We start from the raw sequence: 18,561 nt of genomic DNA, 5'->3' as shown, positions 1-18,561 counted from the left end.
TACTTAAGCTAGCTTCTCACTTCCTCCATCCTTCTTTAAGATTACATCAAATGCCTCTTTCACGGCCTACAATGCATTAAAAAAAACTATTGTCAGTACTCAGTACTATGGAAAAAGCAATAATAAGAAAGCCAATAACTAGGTTCAGACGCTAAACTCTGCACTTGTAAAAATATGATCAAAAGCAAATAATTAGATCATATATAACCTACTTCAACTAGTCTGGGTTCAGTGCTTGAATGGAGATAGTGAGTGACTCTCTCCCTCTCATTTTCTAGACACTCCTCAGACTGCAATGTATAAGATTATTGACGTTAATATATATTTCCTTTCCTGATATCAAAGAAATAACATAGTCGGAGATGCACCTTTAGCATGTAATCAGAACAAGAATCCTCCTGGATCCACCTTGACACCTTGCAAGAATAGTAAGAAGCAGTATCTTGAAGCAAGAAGTTTTCAAAATCCTCTTCATATTTTTCCAAAGTTCCCATCCCATTCTCCACATAGATATCTAATACACTTTTCACTAGTTCCCTATCAATCTCTTCGCCCTCACGTTCTTTATGAATCTGGCAAATACAAATTTTTGTTAGACAGAAACAAAATTTGGGCTGAACCTTTGTTTTCTCATTATAGCTATAGATACCAATACTTACAAGTGCTAATACAGCTTCTTTGGCAGTGGAGTGCATCTCACAATAAACCTGTAGTATATAATTTGCATGGACATTAACAAACTTGCAAAAACATATTTGAGCCAGTGAAAAATTAGGAGCTATAGGAATGCATGACAAACCAGGTCGCAGAAACATTTCAAGCCAACTTTTCCTAGTGTTGGGAATGGGATGGCTCTCCGACAAACATAGTATCTGTCAATATAACGGAAGACCTTGCCCAACCAATTCAACAGAATAACATGGTTCTTCCACCTCCTAACAAGTTCTCTTAGCATATCTTCACCATGCTTCTCCCTTAAGGATGGCAACACCTAAACCATACATTAAAAAAAAAAAAAAAAAAGATTAATAAACATTATAAATAAACAAAACGAACATGTCTTCTTGGCACTATCCAAAAATCAAGCCCAAACCAAAAACTTAGGTACTCACCGTTTGGATAGTATAATCTTCAATTACTTGACGATACTTTTCATAAAGCTGCTGTGAGTAATAATCACTGTTTTTCTGGATACACATATTGTAGATAATCCTGTGAATCACATAAGAAATTATTGTGGTAGGTACCCGCATATATAGAACTGTTAACAATCAAACAATATTACATAAGACGGCCTACGTACGTGTAAAGATTCAGATGTTGCTGAGGGTTAAGTGCTGGTTCACACTCTCTTTCTATATTCCTTATCAGCTCGGTAATACCTTCCTCCAAGGACAACCATCCTTCCTCAAAGTTAAGGACCATCCTTCGCGTATCTGTTGTAAGCTCAACAGAGATTAGCTTTTGTGAGGTTATCATTGTCGGTACTTTAGAAACCACATTAACGATACGCAACACTAATATCACAAACCATAAACTAAAGTCTAAAACTAATTAGACTACCAAACTAGTACAACGAAAAAGATGTTACGCCAAGAAAATAATCAAGATGTATTTAAACACATAGACGTCACGTACCTGAAGTTTCTGCAGAGTATCCGATTTCACCAAGTTTAACTAAAAGAATCGTGAAGTGCGCGTCTTAGTAGAACAAAAGGTATATATATAGAGCCAACGATGAGAAGACGGTTTCAACTTTTATTCCTTAACAAAATAGGAAAAATAATAAAAATCATATCTTATTATATAAAGTTGGGTTTTGAAAGTTAGCCATTAACAAGATTTTAACATGTGTCAATTTATCAATCTCAGATTTTGACATGTGTAAAAGTTAATATTTATTATGAGCAATTTGATTACAACAAAAAATAAAATATTTTGTTTAAAAAAATATTAATAATGTAAGATGATAATTATCGAAAACTACAGAATATATATAAAAAATACAAAGTAAAAAAATACAAAGTTTTTTTAAATAATTATAAGAAGATTATATATATATATATATATTCACCTAATGAGTCTAGAATATTGACATATCCTTAAAATCAAAAATTACATATTTTTGGATCATAAACGTGTTACTCAACATAAATGTTTTAGACTTTTCTCAATAAAAGTAATTATATGACATTTCTTTACTCGAGAGCAGAGAATGAAAAAAATAATTCTTCTGTCAAGTTATATATCTCAAACATAGAATTGGTGAAATGATGTTTTCCTTCGGTGATAGAGGACCCTCTTTTAGATTTGTCATGTCGTGACCATGAAGCCTAGTAGCCTACGCTACTGTTGCGGTTTCTGAAGTTCTCATGGGAAGAAGCACTGTGACTAGACTGTGTAGTAGAGACTGAAAATTATTGGAGTTTGTAAATAGTGATTTTGTTCAGTTATGTGAATTGATAGGAATGAGTACACACATGAGAAGTATATATCCGTTGGTGAGCATTATGAAGAACTGTTTCATTCTTACCTAGGCCATTTATGAAGAACCATTTGATTCTTCTTCTACTTTACAGATGTGATCGATCACATGATTCTATCTTTTGAATCTTTTAAGTAATTTTGTTTCCTATCTTCCACCAGATAATTCGATGGCATCTTGATTATTAATGGAATCTTCACCCCAATCAAATCTCCTCTGCAACCTTTGAAACTCTTCTTGCCTAGTGACTTCAAGATTCTGCCATTCCTCCCATCTCTCTGCAAGCCCTTCTCCTTCAAGCATCCTTACAACTTCAGACATCGCTGGTCGTTCCTCCGGTGCTGCTTGTGTGCATAGCAATGCAACTTGTATCATCGTTTCAACTTCTTCTGTCACATAATCTTCTTCAAGCTTCTTATCTACAATGTCTCCTAATCTCTTCTCTCTTTCCAGTTTCTTCACCTGAAAAAAAAACAAGAAACTATTATTATTTAAATCACAACATGTGAAGCTTGAGAAGAAACATAGATTACTAACATGGTCTAGCAATAAGACATCATCTTCTTCCTCTAGCCGCGAGAAATCAATCGCTCTTTGTCCAGTTACAAGCTCTAGAAGCATAATTCCATACCCGAAAACGTCAGTTTTCTCTGATGATTTCCCTGTGGATATACATTCAGGTGCAATGTGACCCATTGTCCCACGGACCTGAGTGGTCACATTGGTTCTTCTAACATCTACCAACTTGGCTAAACCAAAGTCACCAACCACTGCTTCAAAGTCTTCATCTAGTAACACATTTGCAGCTTTCACATCTCGGTGTATGATCTTCGGGTTGCAATGTTCATGAAGGTATTCAAGTCCTCGTGCTGCGCCTAGCGCAATCTGCTTCCTCCTGAACCAGTCCAGAATTGGATCACCAGGTTTAATCTCTGCATATTATCAAACCCGCAACTCCAAATTACACAAAACCTTCTACTCCAGAAACCAAAAGTGTAAAAAGCTTTTGTTTCTGTTTTTACCTCTTAAGAAATATGCAACACTTAGATTCTGCATGAAAGGATACACCAAAAGACGTTCGGTTTGTGTTGTGCAAAAGCCGATAAGACGAAGCAGATTCCTATGAACAGCTACACTTATCATCTCAACTTCTCTCTGGAAAGCTTCGTCTCCTCCTGGACGTTCAAAATCAGTCAATCTTTTCACAGCCACTTTCGTGCCATCCGAAAGCACTCCTTTGTAAACTTTCCCAAAGCCTCCTTGTCCGAGAACATTCTTTTCGTTGAACTCATCTGTAGCCAATTGAAGCTCTCTCCATGCAAATCTTCTCAACTGTCCAAACGCAATCCTTCTGTCCACTTCACCTGAAATCAAAGTTGGGAACGAAAGTTAAAGATTTGAGACCATTTCTATAGTTCCTATGTAACCATAAACGAGAATGATTGACTATTATCACATACCTGCAACATCCACAAACACATCACGTTTATATCCTTTATGCTTATCCTTGCAGAAGAAAAACATCAAGAGTCCAAGGAGAATAACTGCGATACCGCTAACAACTCCAGCGATAATTCCAGTCTTACTGCTTGAACCACCTATCAGAGCAAAAACAAACTCTCTGTACTTAGAATCTGTGCAGGTAAGGTAAATGGCAACTAAAACATGACTATAGCAGCAAACTCATGTAATTCTACCTGAAGGATTCGACACTGTTACACAAGGTTGAGGGTAAGTGCCATCACAAGTCAAGTTGTTTGCTGTGAAACTAAAAGACTAAACTAAGATTAGTGATAAAAAATAAATGGAAACTGTAAACATTTGTGTTTTGAAACTAAAAGAAGAACTCTAACGCACTTGTATTTTGAAGTTTTGAATAAACTCTGAGGAATCTCACCGGTGAGATTATTTGAGTCGAGCAGACTGCAAAAGTAGTTAAAGCAACAGCATTGAAGACACTCAGGAATGTTCTCGATTAAGGGTTTAAAAGAAAACACGAAGAGCAACCACTCACATATTTATCAGTTTTGATAGGCCCGTAATTGAATTTGGGATAGTCCCGTTTAAGTTATTCCTACTCAGGGTCCTGCTTGGCCAAACAAAGACATGATCTTTATTATTCATTGTCCCAAAGATGTTACACAAGTTTCAAGAAATCTGAGTGAGTAGAGTCACTTACAAGAACTGAAGATTCTTGAGATTGCCGAGAGTGGATGGTATGTGACCAGTTAACTGATTATCCTCCAAATCCAAGCTGGTCAAGCTAGATAGATTTCCAATGGATTCTGGTATTCCACCCATAATTCCATTTCCTTTCAATGTACTACGACCCCAAAAAAAAACAATGAATCCCTCAATATAACTAAACAATGCAGAAAAAGAAAAGACTAAGCAAAGGCACTTACAGAGTCTTGAGGGTTGTCAAGATTCCTATCCCTGAAGACAAGGTTCCGGACGAGAAGTTCATGTAAGACAGTGTACTGCAAATCACAACCATATAACAAAATTTATTGTATTCACTCAACCCAAAATCACTAAATTTAGCTTAAGTGTTATTAAAACTTACACAGAAGAGACATGTTTCTTGTCCTCACATATAACTTGAGACCAAGTACAAGGATCAACTTGATTCTGGTTCCAATCACTTAGCTGTTCAGGGGATGCACGTAACGAGCTCCTCAACGCAAACAACGCATTCCCTGTTAAACGAAAAGAGCTGTACTTTGACAAAACGTAGAAAGTAGTAAAGAAAATTCTGAAGAGACAAACAAAAGGAGAAATGAAATGACCTTGAGCATCTGGTGAGACAGGTGACCATAAAGATGTAAACAACACCAAGGCAGTAGTAATAAAAGCCAGAGCCATTTATTCTAAAGAGCTAGCAAATTTCAAAATGTCGGATTTTAAGAACTTGTAGCAACTACAAGAAACGTTTGAACAATAAAATTACAACATAACTTTGAGCTTAGTAGATCATAGAGTGGATCTACTACGGGAAATCCAAAATTCTATAGTAAAAAAAAAAAAAGGAACCTTTTCAGTTGCCCTGAAGATAAAATCCAAAAATTCAATACTTTTCGCGGAAAAAAACTAAACCCAAATCTAAAGATGCCAAATTTGAGAAACTGAGATTTGGGAAGAGCTAAAAGAAAGAGAAGGGTCCCAAAAATAAAAAAGAAACTCGAAGCAGAGAAGAGAATCCAAAACAAAAAAAAAGTGAAAAAGAATTAACTCCAGCACGAAAGATTCACTCAGAGTCGAATAAAAAACCCCAACAAAACTTGGATGGATGGTTCCACTTCCTAATGAGAAACACTTGTAAGAAGAGAGTTAAAAAACTCTGTTGTTCTCTTCGAAAAATCAAATAACTTTTGATTTTCTTTCTTTGTTCATTTACATTTTGTTGTCTGTTATTAGATGGAAAAAGTCTTTGAAGCATATCGCAATTATGACTGTCGCCGTGTCTAGTCAAAGAGATACCAAACAAAAAAAAAGCTTGTAAAACTGCTTTTGGTGCGTGCTTAAATAAAAAAATAAAGTTAATCATGATGATGATTATGCTTTGAACTAGGTTCGAACCCGCGGTACACCGCGGGTCAAATGTTTTATAATTTTTAGATTTTTGATCTTTTATGTTTATTACTAAGTAAATTTTAATTTACAGTTATTTCTTATATTAAAAATAATAAAAAATTCAAATTATTAAGTTTTAAAAGCTATAATTACTAATTTATATATGATCAGTTTGTTTCATATTATAGAGTGTAGTAGCACCATATAGTAATACCCGTTATTCATACTTGACCCGTTTATTAACCTACTTTATTAATGTAATAGTAGATCCATATTTATGTAGTCTATCCGATTTACAAATATATACAGTATAAACAAATGGTCATCATTTATCCGATATATATAGAGTCACAATATTTTGGAGGTCTCGTGTCTCCACCTACACAAAATCAAGGTACTAACTACATTAGTAACTACAAAATCAAGGTGCCAAATTTCCAAATTCAAACAGTCGAATTAATGATTTGGTTAACCTAATTTTGGAAATATACTTTGAATAATTCTATTTTAATTAATATTGATTAATCGGTTTAAGGAATATGCTTTAGATTAATCGATTTAAGAAAATTTATAAAATCATTATTTTTAAGAAAAATAATATAGTTTAACGCGTAGTATATAGTTTTAGATATTGAGAGTAATTCTACTAATGTATCATAGTCTACTGGCTCAAGGGTTGTTGTTTTGATAGTCGTAGGTGTTGAGTTCGAACACAACTATCACACATTTAACTTCAATTTTGTTTTGTTTTATATATGGTAAAATGACAATATTACCTTCGTCTTCTTCCTCAATCGATCTCTGTAAAAACCGAAACCTAAGTCCTGATTTTCATATGTTCTTCTTATTATCTCTATTTTCTATACAAAATATGTTAGATCCAAAACTTAATTATTGATTTCTATGTTAAGAACAAAGATATGTTTTTTTGTAAAGATTTTGAGTTTTAAATTGTCATGATATATAAATAATAACTCCATCGAACACATCATGACTGATTTAATAATTCAAATTAAAGATCTGTTTTATTGTTTACCGACTGAAGAAGCAATTATCCAAAGAGATTCAATGGAGATGATGAAAGAAAGAAAAATTGATAACCCGCTTAAAGATCCTACACAAGCACGCGGATCTTCTCTAAACGGGTTGGATTTTTTAATTAAAATTCTTAATCTCAACTTTACCCTTTTTAATTTCAATTAACATTCTCCTTAATGTTCTATTGAGTGGCAATTGCTGTAAATAAAGCCAACATTTTAGACATTTTTTAAAATGTACTTCTCTTTTAATTATAAGAAGATGTGATTAACAAATAAAATAAAGATTTAAACTGGGAAAATGCAAAATTAAAAAGAAGATTGGGGTGAGAGAGGCTCGAACTCTCGACCTCAGGATCACTCAGTAGCTATGAGACCTACGCGCTAGCCAACTGCGCCACCACCCCATGTTGTTATTCATTCTCTAATTGTTTCATATGATCACATTTTGGATCTACTGAGGTTAGCTAAGTCAGTAATACATGTGAATAGGTTCGTCTGAAGCTTTATTAAAATCATCGTCAAGAACTGTCTTATTATAAGGAAACAAGTGAATATTACAAACCCAAAACAATGATGATGACAAATACAGCAACAATACTACAGTGACTTCTCCATCTTTCAGTGTTCTCTCTCTTGGGTTCAAGAGTCCAGGAAAAACTTGTCTAGACAAAACTTACACATTGTCGTCGCTGGTTCTTGTGTGTTTGCATTGTGTCTGGTTTATTGAACCAATACTTGTTTAGGTGTTGAGGGTTCCTCTGCTGCTTTATTGGCTTTCTGCTCGTTAGGCGCTTGCTTGCTACTACTGCTCTCAAACAGCTTGCTGCTCTTTGCGATTGTAAGAATTAGCTCGAGTTGCTTTCGCTGTTGGTCCTGCAAAGCAAGCAACCAGCTTTCATGAGCTCAAAGGAAACTAGTTATCGATATCTTCATTTCAGCAATGGCATTAGCTTAGAAGACACTTCTACTAACTAATGGGGATACAAACCAGTTTCGAGTTTTATAATGATCAAATCCTAAATTGAGATATACCTGCATAGCGAGCAGAACCTTCTGAATTTCGCCTAGCTCCTTCTCTAATATCTCTTGTTGTGCAGCTAATACCCTTGTGGCCTCAGAATTCTTCTGAGCCAAAGCTGCAGTCTTTGGACAAAACAAACCAAGCTCTTTTAGATACATACAGCACAAAAAGAACTAAATTTGATGCAAAAGACAGCTACATAGATCAGTCAGAAACTGCAAACTGAAAATATCTGAATCTCTTCTGCAAGATTATCCCAAACATTTGTTACTTCCTCACACATTCAATTCCCAAAATCACAACTTGTTCCCTTTCATCCAAATTTTCACATAGAGAATCAAACTTTTACAGTGTGGAAGCTCGAGACAAGGCACAATGAGATTGTTTACCTCAGAAATGGGTTCCTTCAGAGCTTTACGGGTGACCCGAAACCGAATCCCAAGCTTCTCCAGATGCCTAGAAAGAACTCTAACAATGGTGGTCGAGCTTTTTAAATCCTCTTCAAGTTTCTCCAACCTTCGAATCAAATTCGTCCCTTCACTCTCTCTCGCTCCTTTGCAAATCCTCATCCATTGCCGTCGTCTAAGCCACGAACCAGTGGCGACTGAACCAACCAATCCAACGAAACCTAAAGACAAAACCTTTTTCCCAATTTCACCAACCACCACGTAATTCACCGCGAGAACCACCGAAATCACGGCGGATGATAGAATACAAAGCGCCTCCGCGAATGAAACAAAGCTCCCCAAATCGAATCCATCGGAATTGGCGTCTGCAGAAGAGCTGTCTTCGTATGATCCGATAGAAGACGCATGAGCTCTACAATCTCGATCGATCTCCAAATTAGACCGGGTAGAGATGACGTGACGGAGGAGGATAGGCTGAGGCAACGATATAGAATTCCGGCGAGAAATTTGTACGGCGGAGACGGCGAAGCAGAGGTTGCTCTTGCTGATGCGAACAGGAGTCGACCCTGAGAAGAGAGCGTATCGGGAAGGAAGCGATAAGGACATTATCGTCTTTTCGGATCTACAACTAAAGTGACTGACTCAAAAGTCATTGCGAGAAAATAATGGCTATGACCTTAACGTCCTCATCAAAAGAGAACCTGAAACTGGGCGCATAGTAGCATTAACCTAGATAAAATGCGCCGGATGGACATTAAACTAACTAAATCATTGCTTAATAATGGTTTACACAAAATCAATAAGTCAACTCATATTTTGACCTTAAATAGTCAACGGAGTCAACAATCACAGGCATTATATAAGTGACACTTAATCCAATCATATGATTCATATCAAAACGATATGAAACTTATAATACCAGTCAAGTTTCCAAAATGTTTACGAGCAAAGTTCTAAAGGCGAAAGGGCCAGAGTCATATAGAAAGCTCAATAAAGGATGGGTAATTAACCCATACATGCATCCTCCGCTCCCAAAATAGCTAATCCGCTCTATCCTTAACCATGACGGCTTTTATTGGTACGGCATGTAACGCATCGGCCTTCTGAACCTAGGAGCTTTTCTGGAAATACAAAAAAAAATTAAAAAAGTGAGAAGTGGAGAAAGCTGTGTAACCCATATCAATATATGTCTTGGTTTTAAGTCCAACTTACCCATATCCATATGGGGAATACATGTAAGGAGGCATGAAAGGTCTGCGGAACCGGTAACCCATGTACGGATTGAATCTTCTACCACGGAACTGTTTCAATCCAGGAACGTTTGTTCTCTTTTGCATGACCTGAAATTTATTCAAGCCACAGATGAGAAAATAATGAAAACGTAAAGCTATTTTCCCATTATAAAAGTGTTTGGTTTGATGATGGTATAGTAAGATCATATTAATATATACCTTCAATTGACGACCATGTAACTCTGATTCATTCAGTTGTAGAGCCTCTTGAACAGCTTCGACTTCGACAAATTCTACATAAGCAAATCCCTTTGGCTGCCCGAATTTGTCTGTTAAAATGGTCACCCGATGGACAGTGCCACATGTTTGGAAATGCTGCTGCACTTCTTCGGGAGTACAAGCGTAATCAACCTGCACAGTGAGATATGCAGTTATAATATATAGCAAACAAGCATAAACCCATGGCGTCTTTCACTGCGCACACACAGAGTAATCCATCAAATTAACAAGTTCGGCAAACAAGAAACTCAACAAAGTCTGCTGCTGATAGCAGCTATGAGCCTTGACTAGAAAGCATCCGCCATCTTGATTCAGCTCTTCAGAGGCTATCTTCTCGAGGATGGATTGTAAAATCCTTCACTCAAACATTATCCCCTCTCCAGATATCTCTTTTTTTCCTTCAGAGTCATGACATTTTTCCTTTTCTACATTTCCTAATGCTCTAAAACAGTAAAACGTACTGACTTCTTTTCTTTTATTCTTTTTTCTTATAGCTTTTTTTTCAATTCTTTTTGCATTTTTTTTATAGCTTTTTTCATCATGTTCCACAACAAAACAGAACAGATCTTTTGCAAGTCTATAAAAGGAAAAATGTAATGACCCCACGAAACCTAATTGACAACCCAGAGCAAATAAGAACTTCAAGAATGAGAACAATCCTGCGATTGTAGTAAGAAAAATCATAAGAAAAGTAAAACTGAACGCCAAAAAACAAAAACTACAGACATCCTCAAAATTGAACAGACTAATCAATAAACATATGAAATTTGATTTATAGATTGAAGAAGATGTAGATTAACAGAAGATGTGTAAACTAACAACATATCGTTGATTTCGTCAACGTGATTATCTCCCATTGAAGATGTGTAAACTAACAACATATCGTTGATTTCGTCAACGTGAAAATCTCCCATTGAAGATGTGTATACTAACATAACTAGCAGAGTTATCACTAATGATATCACTGACATCTAGTGCAAGCAATAGCAACAAATATGTGTGACATTACACCAAAATTCATAGTTAACTAGTGATATATTCACCTACTTCATAACACACTATGTGAACAAAATTTGATGACATTCCATGTCGCGAATTTATTCATGGATCAAGAACAGGACAGAATCAGATCATAGACTTCACAGGCGTACTATAATAAAAGCCAACATCCATAATGAAAAAGTATTCAAAGTCTAGAAGAATGAACATTTTAGATCAAAAAGACATAAAAATCATGGAACCAAACAGAAGCTATATGACTCAACAACAGAACTAAGTATAAACATAAGCGTTCGTTCTTACATTGCCAACAAAAACTGATCGAGCATCAACCTCCTCTTTGCCTGCTTGATTTGCTGCAATACTAGCAGGATCTGGAATATCAAAATTGAACAAAAACACTTTAATCAACAACAGCATAACATAACTTAATTCACAGTTCTTAGAATTTAAAGATAGATCCAAACACCATAACTAACGATTAGAAAAACCTAGCGACGACGGTGAATGAAATCAAAGCACCGAATTCTAGTGAACAAAGAGACGAATACCTTGACCTCCCATTTCCTTCTCGACCTTAGCCTGCATCTCACGCAGAGCAGCAGCCTCATCCTCCATCTCCTTCAATCGTTTCTTCATCTCATCCAACTCCTAGTATGTATTAAAGCACCAATCAAACATATATACACGCGATTACAAAAAAAATCAATCGAGATGATCAATCAGATTAAGCTGAACGAAACAGTAAAGAGAGAAAAAAAAAAAAAAGAGCGTAGCAGGACAACCTTAACCGCATCATCATCAGCAGCAGCCATATCCAAATCGGGATTAGGAGCGTCCATATCACCATCCATTTCGCCGACGTCGGGAATTTCTCCCCCGTAAACCTCGTGCTCCTCTTCCTCCATCGTACTCTCTTCTCTCTCTCTCTCTCTCTCTCTCTCTCTCTCCGTCGCAACGTTTGCTTTTGCTTTTTCTATTTCCCTGAGAACAAAAAAACGCTTAGGGCACTTTTTGGTCAATTCGGATAGCGACACGTAATCATCATCAATCCGGGCCATTTATCATAAACTAATGGGCCTATGGCCCAGTTTTAAGATCCGAACTTACCTTATTGATGACGTCATCACCAAAAAACATGCGCCTTGCTTGCAGAGGGAGGAGATAATTGTCGTCTCTGTCAGATCAGCCCCTAGATTCGAGCCGGCTAAATCCAACGGTTATTAAATTAAACACGTCATCAATTAATATTGACTAAATAGTTGACAACGACAACGAGTGTATCAAGATCTCTCTCTCTCTCTGCGTTTAAAACTTCAAAAGCTCACTTTTCTGTAAAAGCTTTTGAAACAGAGGATTCAAAATTCAAAGCGAAGATGACGAGTGGAGGAGGAGGATACGGAGATCCGTCGCAGAAGATTGATTACGTGTTCAAAGTGGTACTAATCGGCGATTCAGCGGTTGGGAAATCTCAGATACTGGCGAGATATGCGAGAGACGAGTTCAGTTTGGATTCTAAAGCCACCATCGGCGTTGAGTTTCAGACTAGGACGCTTGTTATTGATCACAAGAGCGTTAAGGCTCAGATCTGGGATACCGCCGGCCAAGAACGGTATATTCTCCGATCTCTCTCTCTCTCTCTCCGGAACTCTTTTTAGCTACTTCTGAACGTAGATCTCGATCCGATGATAGATGATAGTTTAGTTTAGGATCGATCTAAAGTAGTAATTAAGAAACAAATTATGAGATTTGGATTTCAAATTATGTGTAGAGTAAGTAGACTAAACCAGCTTCCATAGTTGTATGATTGGTACAAAATTAGAAACTTAAGCTTAATCACCACATTTAATGCCTTAATCATATGCTTATCATAAGCTTTCTATCTGTATATATGTGTGGTTTTGGTATAAAACAGATACAGAGCGGTAACGAGTGCATATTACAGAGGAGCGGTTGGGGCGATGTTGGTTTATGATATAACAAGACGTCAAACCTTTGATCATATCCCAAGATGGTTAGAAGAATTGCGTGCTCATGCAGATAAGAACATTGTGATCATCCTTATTGGTAACAAGTCAGATCTTGTTGATCAACGAGCTATACCTACTGAAGATGCTAAAGAATTTGCAGAGAAAGAAGGTTTGTTCTTCTTGGAGACATCTGCGTTTAACGCAACCAATGTCGAGAGTGCTTTCTCCACGGTTTTGACTGAGATCTTTAACATTGTGAACAAGAAAAGTCTTGCCGCGAGTGAAGATCAAGAGAATGGTAATCCTGGGTCTCTTGCTGGTAAGAAGATTGATATTGTTCCTGGTCCTGGTCAAGTGATACCAACAACGAAGAGTAACATGTGTTGTAACTCTTAGATAAACCCAAATCGATTCTTGGATTTTTTACTTGACAATATATATATATAGATATTTGTAAGACTCTGGTTGGGATTGTTTCTCCTAATACAGAGTTGTGTGATTCGTTTTGTTGCTTGATTAGCAGTTTTTTTATGGGGGCTTTGAGTATTGAAAACTTATCTTAAAAGGTCAAATTGGACCTTAATTTGATTAACTTGGTTTTATTTTGCAATCACGGACTTGTATATGTTCATTTTTTCATTTATTACAATTATGTACCAGCATAACAGCTTTTCCACTTCTCTTGTTACTACACCCAGAGAAAAAAAAAAAAGTTACAATTAAAAACTGTAGCGTCCGATCTTTAATTGGTATCACAATTCTGAGAAACCCTCTGTATCGGTAGCTCGATCGCTTGATTCTCTTTCATTTCACGTAAGCTTTCGAATCCTTCGTCGATCCATGTATGGTTTGATCCTGACATTTCTGGATTCTGATCTGATCTGAAGCTGTGTACCATCTGAGTATAATTGAATTCTCGTGATCATTACGTCTCTTTTGCCTTTTTTTTATTGGCTTGACAAGCTGTGCATTGCCTTCCCTTTGATTAGTAATTCAAATCCTCTGTGTTTCCTTATGCAGCAAGTTTTCGATTTGAATGAAGAATTTACATGAGTTGATTATGTTTCAGATAAATTTGCTGGAGGGGTTAGAGAAGGAGAGATCCAAAATGGCTGGAGCATCAGAAGTTGTTGAAGCTGATAATGCAGAGGCAATAATCGCGATGATCGAAACCAAATCGCAAAAGATAGAGAGCTTACTCAAACAGTATAACCCTAGATTTTCTTTTGTTTTTTCTTACTTTTCTCAGAAGACCTTTAATAGTTTACTTTGTTTGTCCAGTTACAAACATATCGAAGCTCTGAAAACAGCTCTCGATGATTCGCCTCCCAAAACTCTCGATGAACGTTGCAAGGTCTCTCTGTTTCCCTCACTTTTTTATTGTTCCTGACCAAAAAGATGATGTAATTTTTTGATAAATGGTTGTTTCTCAATTGGTGAAAATTGTAGTCAGCTAACTGGATAGTTGTGCACAAAGTTATCATGGCGATAAGGGATATCGACGGAATGTTGAATGCTCTTGGTGCCGAGTATTACGACATTCTCATGAAGTAAGCCCCTCAACCTAGCTTTAGCTAGCTACATGAGGAAGTCAGTTTTATTCATTCTTGTTTTTGCTTGAATGTTGTGGATCAGGTACTTGTATAGAGGCCTTTCGACTGGAGACGAATCTACATGCGACCAGTGTTTGATGATTCACGAGAAACTAACAGAGAGAGCTGGTCTCGGTTGCATTCTCCGTTGTCTTAGTGATACTACCAACACCGTTTAAACCACTAAGCTGATCTTTTCATGCTACTTTTATTCTTCTTTTGCAAGAATGTTAGATAATAGAAAAAGGAATAAACCGGGGAACCTAAAGATCGTTTCACAAGATAATGGAACCAACAGTTTTATCTAAATCATATCTCATAACCAGGAAACTTAGAATCTACGGGTGACACAAGATCGAACCATAGACATACTGGTCCAGCTAGTCCCCGGAAAAGAGAATAATCATGTTCTGCTTCTTCTTGCCTTGACATATCCAAGAGATCTCTTGCATCATGACACAAGTAACTCGCGAATGCTTTTGCTCTCTCTTCGTATACAACATCTCCTGTTAACCGATAAAGCGACAAGAAAGCATAGGCGTTACCAGCAACTCCATCAGCTAAACCTACCTTCTTCACCAAGCCACTCTTCCACACTACTTCTCCTGCTTCAATGGCTGCTTCTCGGAAATCCCTTTCCCTTGGAAACACCTGAGATGCTTTAGCCAAAGTAATGGCCATGCCGGTTGCTCCATGAGCCCATTGGACCAACTTATCCCTCGGGTTACCTTCGCTGCACGGGTAGTTTCCGCTGTTCGGGAACCTATTACTCATCATATACCTCAACGTCCCTTGAACATCCTTTACATCCTCTTCCGATAAAGGAAAATGTAGCAACACGTACAAGATTCCAGCTAATCCGTTTGCCGCACCCCAAAATCGAGTCCCGTGAAACCTAATAAAAAGCCACAAAAAAACTAAGATATATTTCCTACTAAACCAAAACAGGAACCACACTAGCTATATTGCACAAACCTGTATAACAGAGGACAAGCTTCATGATCTGCGGCTCCAACTCGTCCACCGGCTAAGATAGCTGCAACGATGGGTGATAAGAGATGGTCAGGAACAGTGCCTTCACCGAGATATCGGTTTAGGAACAGAGCACCCCAAAGGAAACCCGCTCTTCCATAGAGAAGGTCATATGACATCCCAAATCCTCCTTCCTCTGGCCCTGCCGGTAACTCTCTCTCTTCTGCGAGCTGCTTGTAAGAAAAGCATAATTTAGAAAGTCCACTAGACCAAATCTCACGTTGGATCAAAGCAGTGAATCTATAGTAAAAAGTAAAAAAAGATTTGAACCTCAAGAAAAAGACCAAGGTAGTGGTCACGTTTTGATTGGTCTCCTCTGTAATTGGCTACGATTGCACCAAGCGCATAAACTCCTCCTCTTCCACATAAAAACGTCACGTGCCTATTCATGAGCATTATATAAAATCTAATTATTAGTTAGAAAACGACAATTCACAATTTTGAACGAGTGTGTAGATATTATTATTTCATAGATTGAAGATTTACATACTTTTCATGGTAGTGAATCATACTGTTATAGACGACAATAATTGGATAAAAGTGACATCTTTGTATTAATGCTACTCGATCTGCCTATGTGTTTTTTTCTGTCAGGCAAGTTATTCGAATTTTATTTTCAAAATATTCTTCAAAGTGATTAGATTACATTTTTGGTTATTTTTACTTTATTTATTTGATGTTTACTCGGCTAAGGAACTTAGTGGCGAAGATATTTTTCACCTGGTCGTGGCACGTGCAACGTTAGCACACCTGTCGATTATCTCTGCGCAAGTTAGCAGATCTTGATGGTTCCTCGTGACTTCGTACGACTTCAAGCAGGTGAACGCTGTGCCTAGTAGTCCTGTGTACACAGTCGGATCCAGCACCGGACCCGAACCACCAGGGGCAAGAGCTTCGACACCGCCTTTCCACGTGGCCTCCACAACCTAGATATACATCGACCAAGAAACATATATGATTAATGAGCCAACGTACGGGGATCTGGCTTACGTTAGCCGTGTGAGGCGTCACGTCCTTATCTTACGCACCTGGTTCTTGAGTAACGTTGCTGCTCTGAGGAAAGATTCCGTTGGGATAGAAATTGTTGGAGCCGACGGTTCGGAAAGGAAATGACCAAGTTCGTCTTTCTTTACCGTCTCTCCGCCGTTGCCATCGTCGTTGCATCTCCGCTGCTCCGCCATAAACTCAACCGCCGACGACGACATAGCTCTCTCTCTCTCTCTCTCTCTCTCACTCTCACTCTTGATCTTGATATCTCAAAGAGAATCAAATACGGACGCTATATTTAGTTATATAATTATAAGATGTTTTATAACAGCCGCTATTTATAGAGTGTATCTGCCCTTAGTTTTATTCGAGAAATGTTCTCTCTTTTTTCGTTTTTTATTCACTAGTGTTATTATATAATATCCAGCCCAAATTTAATAGTATATAATAATATATTTTTCTTATTTTACAATTTTCAAATTTTAAATCAATTAACTATTTGTGCAATTATACCTAAATTCTTTTTTTCTGGAACTGTCTAAAAGAGTTGCTCAATCCTCTTTATAGTTTAGATTATGTATAAACTTCATAAATAAATTTTGATATTATTGAGTTTGGTATATATAATTTCGTGTAACTATAAATATCTAATGACTTTCAGTTTTGACTTTTGAAAAAAAAAAAGTTGAAAGTCCGGATTTAGTTTTAATGTTAGGTACTTTCATCAGTTCAGTAAGATTTTAGTTCCACACGTGTTTGGTAGTTTTGTGCATTTTAGCTATGGATGATGGATCCCACTACTAGTACTTAAATCAATTACTATGGCATCTTGAAAAATAAAAGTGATAGTACTGTTAAAGTACCAAGAAACAAAGGGAAATGGGAAGTGGGGTTTACGGTATAGGATTCTCTGGTTGCTGGATATGAGTCATGGATTGGACGGTGTTAACCGGTAGACAAAACCTAAACGTGTCATGATGATCTTGTCGGTAGGCTCTATTCTATCATCAATTTGCCGTTGGATATGGCAAAAGGAAATATGGACGGATAGAGTACGAACGGTCGATGTTGAAATGTCTTTTACTTTTTATAAACCAGGAATACAGTGCAGAGATTTGGTTGACTATCTTAATCAGAGGGATTAAAAGAGTAATAGGAATCTGACAATCTTTGATGCTTTAGTTGATGAACGAATAAATGAAGTACTAATTTTAAATAGGTAAGTGGGAACGCGTATATAAAAGTGAATCTTGTCAATTTACGAATGAATTAGACATTTGTTGGATACAAGTCACAATATCGGACATGAATCAAGTAGATTTGCGCTGACCTGGCAACAGCAACACGTTTGGAAAAACGTGAATCACGTTACATTTATTTCTTCACGCGGATATTTAAAGTGTTTATACCAAAACCAAACTAACAAACGATATTGTATTTTCTATTAATCAAAAACCATAACATAAAAACTACAGTATCTTGGATGTTGGATATAGGTGTAACCAGGCCAATATTGATAACATCAAAGTATCTTGGATGTTAGGTTTTAGTCAGGCCCAGTTTCTAACTATCAATATCACAGGTTAGGAGGGCTTAGTAAGTGCAGCCCAATTCCTAGAGGCATAAACTTTGTTGAAATTATCTTCTACTGAATTAATAATGAAGTTAGTTTTTTTTTTAAAGATACCACTAATTAATAATTAAATTATAAAAAGCAAGAAAAAAACATATTTTTTTCATTAAAAAAACTGCGAAAATGCGCAGCATGATCACAAAAAAGAATATAAAAATTGTATGTTCCTTCAGAAAACAACAAATGACATTATTTAATGACTTTAGAAAAATCAGATTATCATTAAATCCGGCGTATCTTTCATAACGGATAAAAAATGATACTATTAATTTAGATTTGTTGGTTGAAATTATTTAATCTTAAAAGAGTAC

General features: G+C 36.7%; 7 protein-coding genes and 1 non-coding gene across 9 annotated transcripts; 2 read left to right on the top strand and 6 right to left on the bottom strand.

Moving 5' to 3' along the window:
- LOC104744064 (putative cullin-like protein 2) lies at nucleotides 4-1,479 on the bottom strand. Its single transcript, XM_019231502.1, has 7 exons — nucleotides 1,304-1,479; nucleotides 1,113-1,212; nucleotides 800-991; nucleotides 660-707; nucleotides 369-572; nucleotides 213-290; nucleotides 4-66 (listed from the first exon to the last, which is right to left on the bottom strand). Exons 1-7 carry the CDS (start codon nucleotides 1,477-1,479, stop codon nucleotides 4-6), a joined length of 861 nt encoding a protein of 286 aa, XP_019087047.1.
- Nucleotides 2,402-5,936, bottom strand: LOC104743942 (probable LRR receptor-like serine/threonine-protein kinase At5g65240). The gene is made up of 11 exons (XM_010464971.2): nucleotides 5,275-5,936; nucleotides 5,052-5,184; nucleotides 4,891-4,965; nucleotides 4,665-4,808; nucleotides 4,500-4,571; nucleotides 4,343-4,408; nucleotides 4,183-4,253; nucleotides 3,946-4,083; nucleotides 3,508-3,849; nucleotides 3,023-3,417; nucleotides 2,402-2,947 (listed from the first exon to the last, which is right to left on the bottom strand). Exons 1-11 carry the CDS (start codon nucleotides 5,348-5,350, stop codon nucleotides 2,633-2,635), a joined length of 1,827 nt encoding a protein of 608 aa, XP_010463273.1. The 5' UTR covers nucleotides 5,351-5,936; the 3' UTR covers nucleotides 2,402-2,632.
- TRNAM-CAU lies at nucleotides 7,418-7,502 on the bottom strand. Its single transcript is given in 2 exon segments — nucleotides 7,418-7,453; nucleotides 7,465-7,502. It is a non-coding gene; the product is annotated as a tRNA-Met (tRNA).
- Nucleotides 7,611-9,201, bottom strand: LOC104743932. The gene is made up of 3 exons (XM_010464964.2): nucleotides 8,509-9,201; nucleotides 8,131-8,241; nucleotides 7,611-7,971 (listed from the first exon to the last, which is right to left on the bottom strand). The coding sequence occupies exons 1-3, from the start codon at nucleotides 9,130-9,132 to the stop codon at nucleotides 7,819-7,821; spliced, it is 888 nt and encodes a 295-aa protein (XP_010463266.1). The 5' UTR covers nucleotides 9,133-9,201; the 3' UTR covers nucleotides 7,611-7,818.
- On the bottom strand, nucleotides 9,366-12,016 carry LOC104743923 (polyadenylate-binding protein 2). The gene is made up of 6 exons (XM_010464955.2): nucleotides 11,822-12,016; nucleotides 11,588-11,687; nucleotides 11,340-11,410; nucleotides 9,978-10,169; nucleotides 9,739-9,866; nucleotides 9,366-9,647 (listed from the first exon to the last, which is right to left on the bottom strand). The coding sequence occupies exons 1-6, from the start codon at nucleotides 11,942-11,944 to the stop codon at nucleotides 9,599-9,601; spliced, it is 663 nt and encodes a 220-aa protein (XP_010463257.1). The 5' UTR covers nucleotides 11,945-12,016; the 3' UTR covers nucleotides 9,366-9,598.
- Nucleotides 12,326-13,537, top strand: LOC104743892 (ras-related protein RABA4a-like). Its single transcript, XM_010464928.2, has 2 exons — nucleotides 12,326-12,648; nucleotides 12,952-13,537. Exons 1-2 carry the CDS (start codon nucleotides 12,413-12,415, stop codon nucleotides 13,400-13,402), a joined length of 687 nt encoding a protein of 228 aa, XP_010463230.1. The 5' UTR covers nucleotides 12,326-12,412; the 3' UTR covers nucleotides 13,403-13,537.
- On the top strand, nucleotides 13,705-14,810 carry LOC104743899 (actin-related protein 2/3 complex subunit 5B-like). Of its 2 annotated transcripts, XM_010464942.1 has the most exons (4): nucleotides 13,705-14,212; nucleotides 14,288-14,360; nucleotides 14,456-14,556; nucleotides 14,642-14,810. In XM_010464942.1, the coding sequence occupies exons 1-4, from the start codon at nucleotides 14,043-14,045 to the stop codon at nucleotides 14,775-14,777; spliced, it is 480 nt and encodes a 159-aa protein (XP_010463244.1). In that variant the 5' UTR covers nucleotides 13,705-14,042; the 3' UTR covers nucleotides 14,778-14,810. The 2 variants fall into 2 exon arrangements, with proteins under 2 accessions (XP_010463244.1, XP_010463234.1); XM_010464932.1 differs by having other exon boundaries at nucleotides 13,705-14,360.
- Nucleotides 14,678-16,982, bottom strand: LOC104743914 (lanC-like protein GCL1). The gene is made up of 5 exons (XM_010464948.1): nucleotides 16,659-16,982; nucleotides 16,351-16,556; nucleotides 15,901-16,012; nucleotides 15,574-15,800; nucleotides 14,678-15,493 (listed from the first exon to the last, which is right to left on the bottom strand). The coding sequence occupies exons 1-5, from the start codon at nucleotides 16,833-16,835 to the stop codon at nucleotides 14,908-14,910; spliced, it is 1,308 nt and encodes a 435-aa protein (XP_010463250.1). The 5' UTR covers nucleotides 16,836-16,982; the 3' UTR covers nucleotides 14,678-14,907.

This window comes from Camelina sativa, chromosome 2, assembly GCF_000633955.1.
Source record: "Camelina sativa cultivar DH55 chromosome 2, Cs, whole genome shotgun sequence".
Lineage (NCBI taxonomy): Eukaryota > Viridiplantae > Streptophyta > Magnoliopsida > Brassicales > Brassicaceae > Camelina > Camelina sativa.
The sequence above is the reverse complement of the archived record's forward strand: the minus strand, read 5'-3'. Positions and strand labels throughout refer to the sequence as shown.

What these genes read in the sequence shown, in the direction of transcription:
- LOC104744064 (XM_019231502.1), bottom strand. Translation starts at nt 1,479, where the DNA reads ATGATAACCTCACAAAAGCTAATCTCTGTTGAGCTTACAACAGATACG. An exon ending in CAACATCTGAATCTTTACAC is followed by an intron (nt 1,213 to 1,303) that starts GTACGTAGGCCG and finishes TGTGATTCACAG; the next exon opens with GATTATCTACAATATGTGTA. An exon ending in TGAAATGTTTCTGCGACCTG is followed by an intron (nt 708 to 799) that starts GTTTGTCATGCA and finishes TATATACTACAG; the next exon opens with GTTTATTGTGAGATGCACTC.
- LOC104743942 (XM_010464971.2), bottom strand. Translation starts at nt 5,350, where the DNA reads ATGGCTCTGGCTTTTATTACTACTGCCTTGGTGTTGTTTACATCTTTA. An exon ending in TTCAAAACTTCAAAATACAA is followed by an intron (nt 4,254 to 4,342) that starts GTGCGTTAGAGT and finishes TTAGTCTTTTAG; the next exon opens with TTTCACAGCAAACAACTTGA. An exon ending in TGTTGCATATTTCTTAAGAG is followed by an intron (nt 3,418 to 3,507) that starts GTAAAAACAGAA and finishes GATAATATGCAG; the next exon opens with AGATTAAACCTGGTGATCCA.
- LOC104743932 (XM_010464964.2), bottom strand. Translation starts at nt 9,132, where the DNA reads ATGTCCTTATCGCTTCCTTCCCGATACGCTCTCTTCTCAGGGTCGACT. An exon ending in TGAAGGAACCCATTTCTGAG is followed by an intron (nt 8,242 to 8,508) that starts GTAAACAATCTC and finishes TTTTGTCCAAAG; the next exon opens with ACTGCAGCTTTGGCTCAGAA. An exon ending in AGGTTCTGCTCGCTATGCAG is followed by an intron (nt 7,972 to 8,130) that starts GTATATCTCAAT and finishes CTTGCTTTGCAG; the next exon opens with GACCAACAGCGAAAGCAACT.
- LOC104743923 (XM_010464955.2), bottom strand. Translation starts at nt 11,944, where the DNA reads ATGGAGGAAGAGGAGCACGAGGTTTACGGGGGAGAAATTCCCGACGTC. An exon ending in GAAGGAAATGGGAGGTCAAG is followed by an intron (nt 11,411 to 11,587) that starts GTATTCGTCTCT and finishes TTGATATTCCAG; the next exon opens with ATCCTGCTAGTATTGCAGCA. An exon ending in TATTCCCCATATGGATATGG is followed by an intron (nt 9,648 to 9,738) that starts GTAAGTTGGACT and finishes TTGTATTTCCAG; the next exon opens with AAAAGCTCCTAGGTTCAGAA.
- LOC104743892 (XM_010464928.2), top strand. Translation starts at nt 12,413, where the DNA reads ATGACGAGTGGAGGAGGAGGATACGGAGATCCGTCGCAGAAGATTGAT. An exon ending in GATACCGCCGGCCAAGAACG is followed by an intron (nt 12,649 to 12,951) that starts GTATATTCTCCG and finishes GGTATAAAACAG; the next exon opens with ATACAGAGCGGTAACGAGTG.
- LOC104743899 (XM_010464932.1), top strand. Translation starts at nt 14,043, where the DNA reads ATGAAGAATTTACATGAGTTGATTATGTTTCAGATAAATTTGCTGGAG. An exon ending in CTCTCGATGAACGTTGCAAG is followed by an intron (nt 14,361 to 14,455) that starts GTCTCTCTGTTT and finishes TGAAAATTGTAG; the next exon opens with TCAGCTAACTGGATAGTTGT. An exon ending in TATTACGACATTCTCATGAA is followed by an intron (nt 14,557 to 14,641) that starts GTAAGCCCCTCA and finishes GTTGTGGATCAG; the next exon opens with GTACTTGTATAGAGGCCTTT.
- LOC104743914 (XM_010464948.1), bottom strand. Translation starts at nt 16,835, where the DNA reads ATGTCGTCGTCGGCGGTTGAGTTTATGGCGGAGCAGCGGAGATGCAAC. An exon ending in GTTGCACGTGCCACGACCAG is followed by an intron (nt 16,013 to 16,350) that starts GTGAAAAATATC and finishes GCTCATGAATAG; the next exon opens with GCACGTGACGTTTTTATGTG. An exon ending in GCTTGTCCTCTGTTATACAG is followed by an intron (nt 15,494 to 15,573) that starts GTTTGTGCAATA and finishes GCTTTTTATTAG; the next exon opens with GTTTCACGGGACTCGATTTT.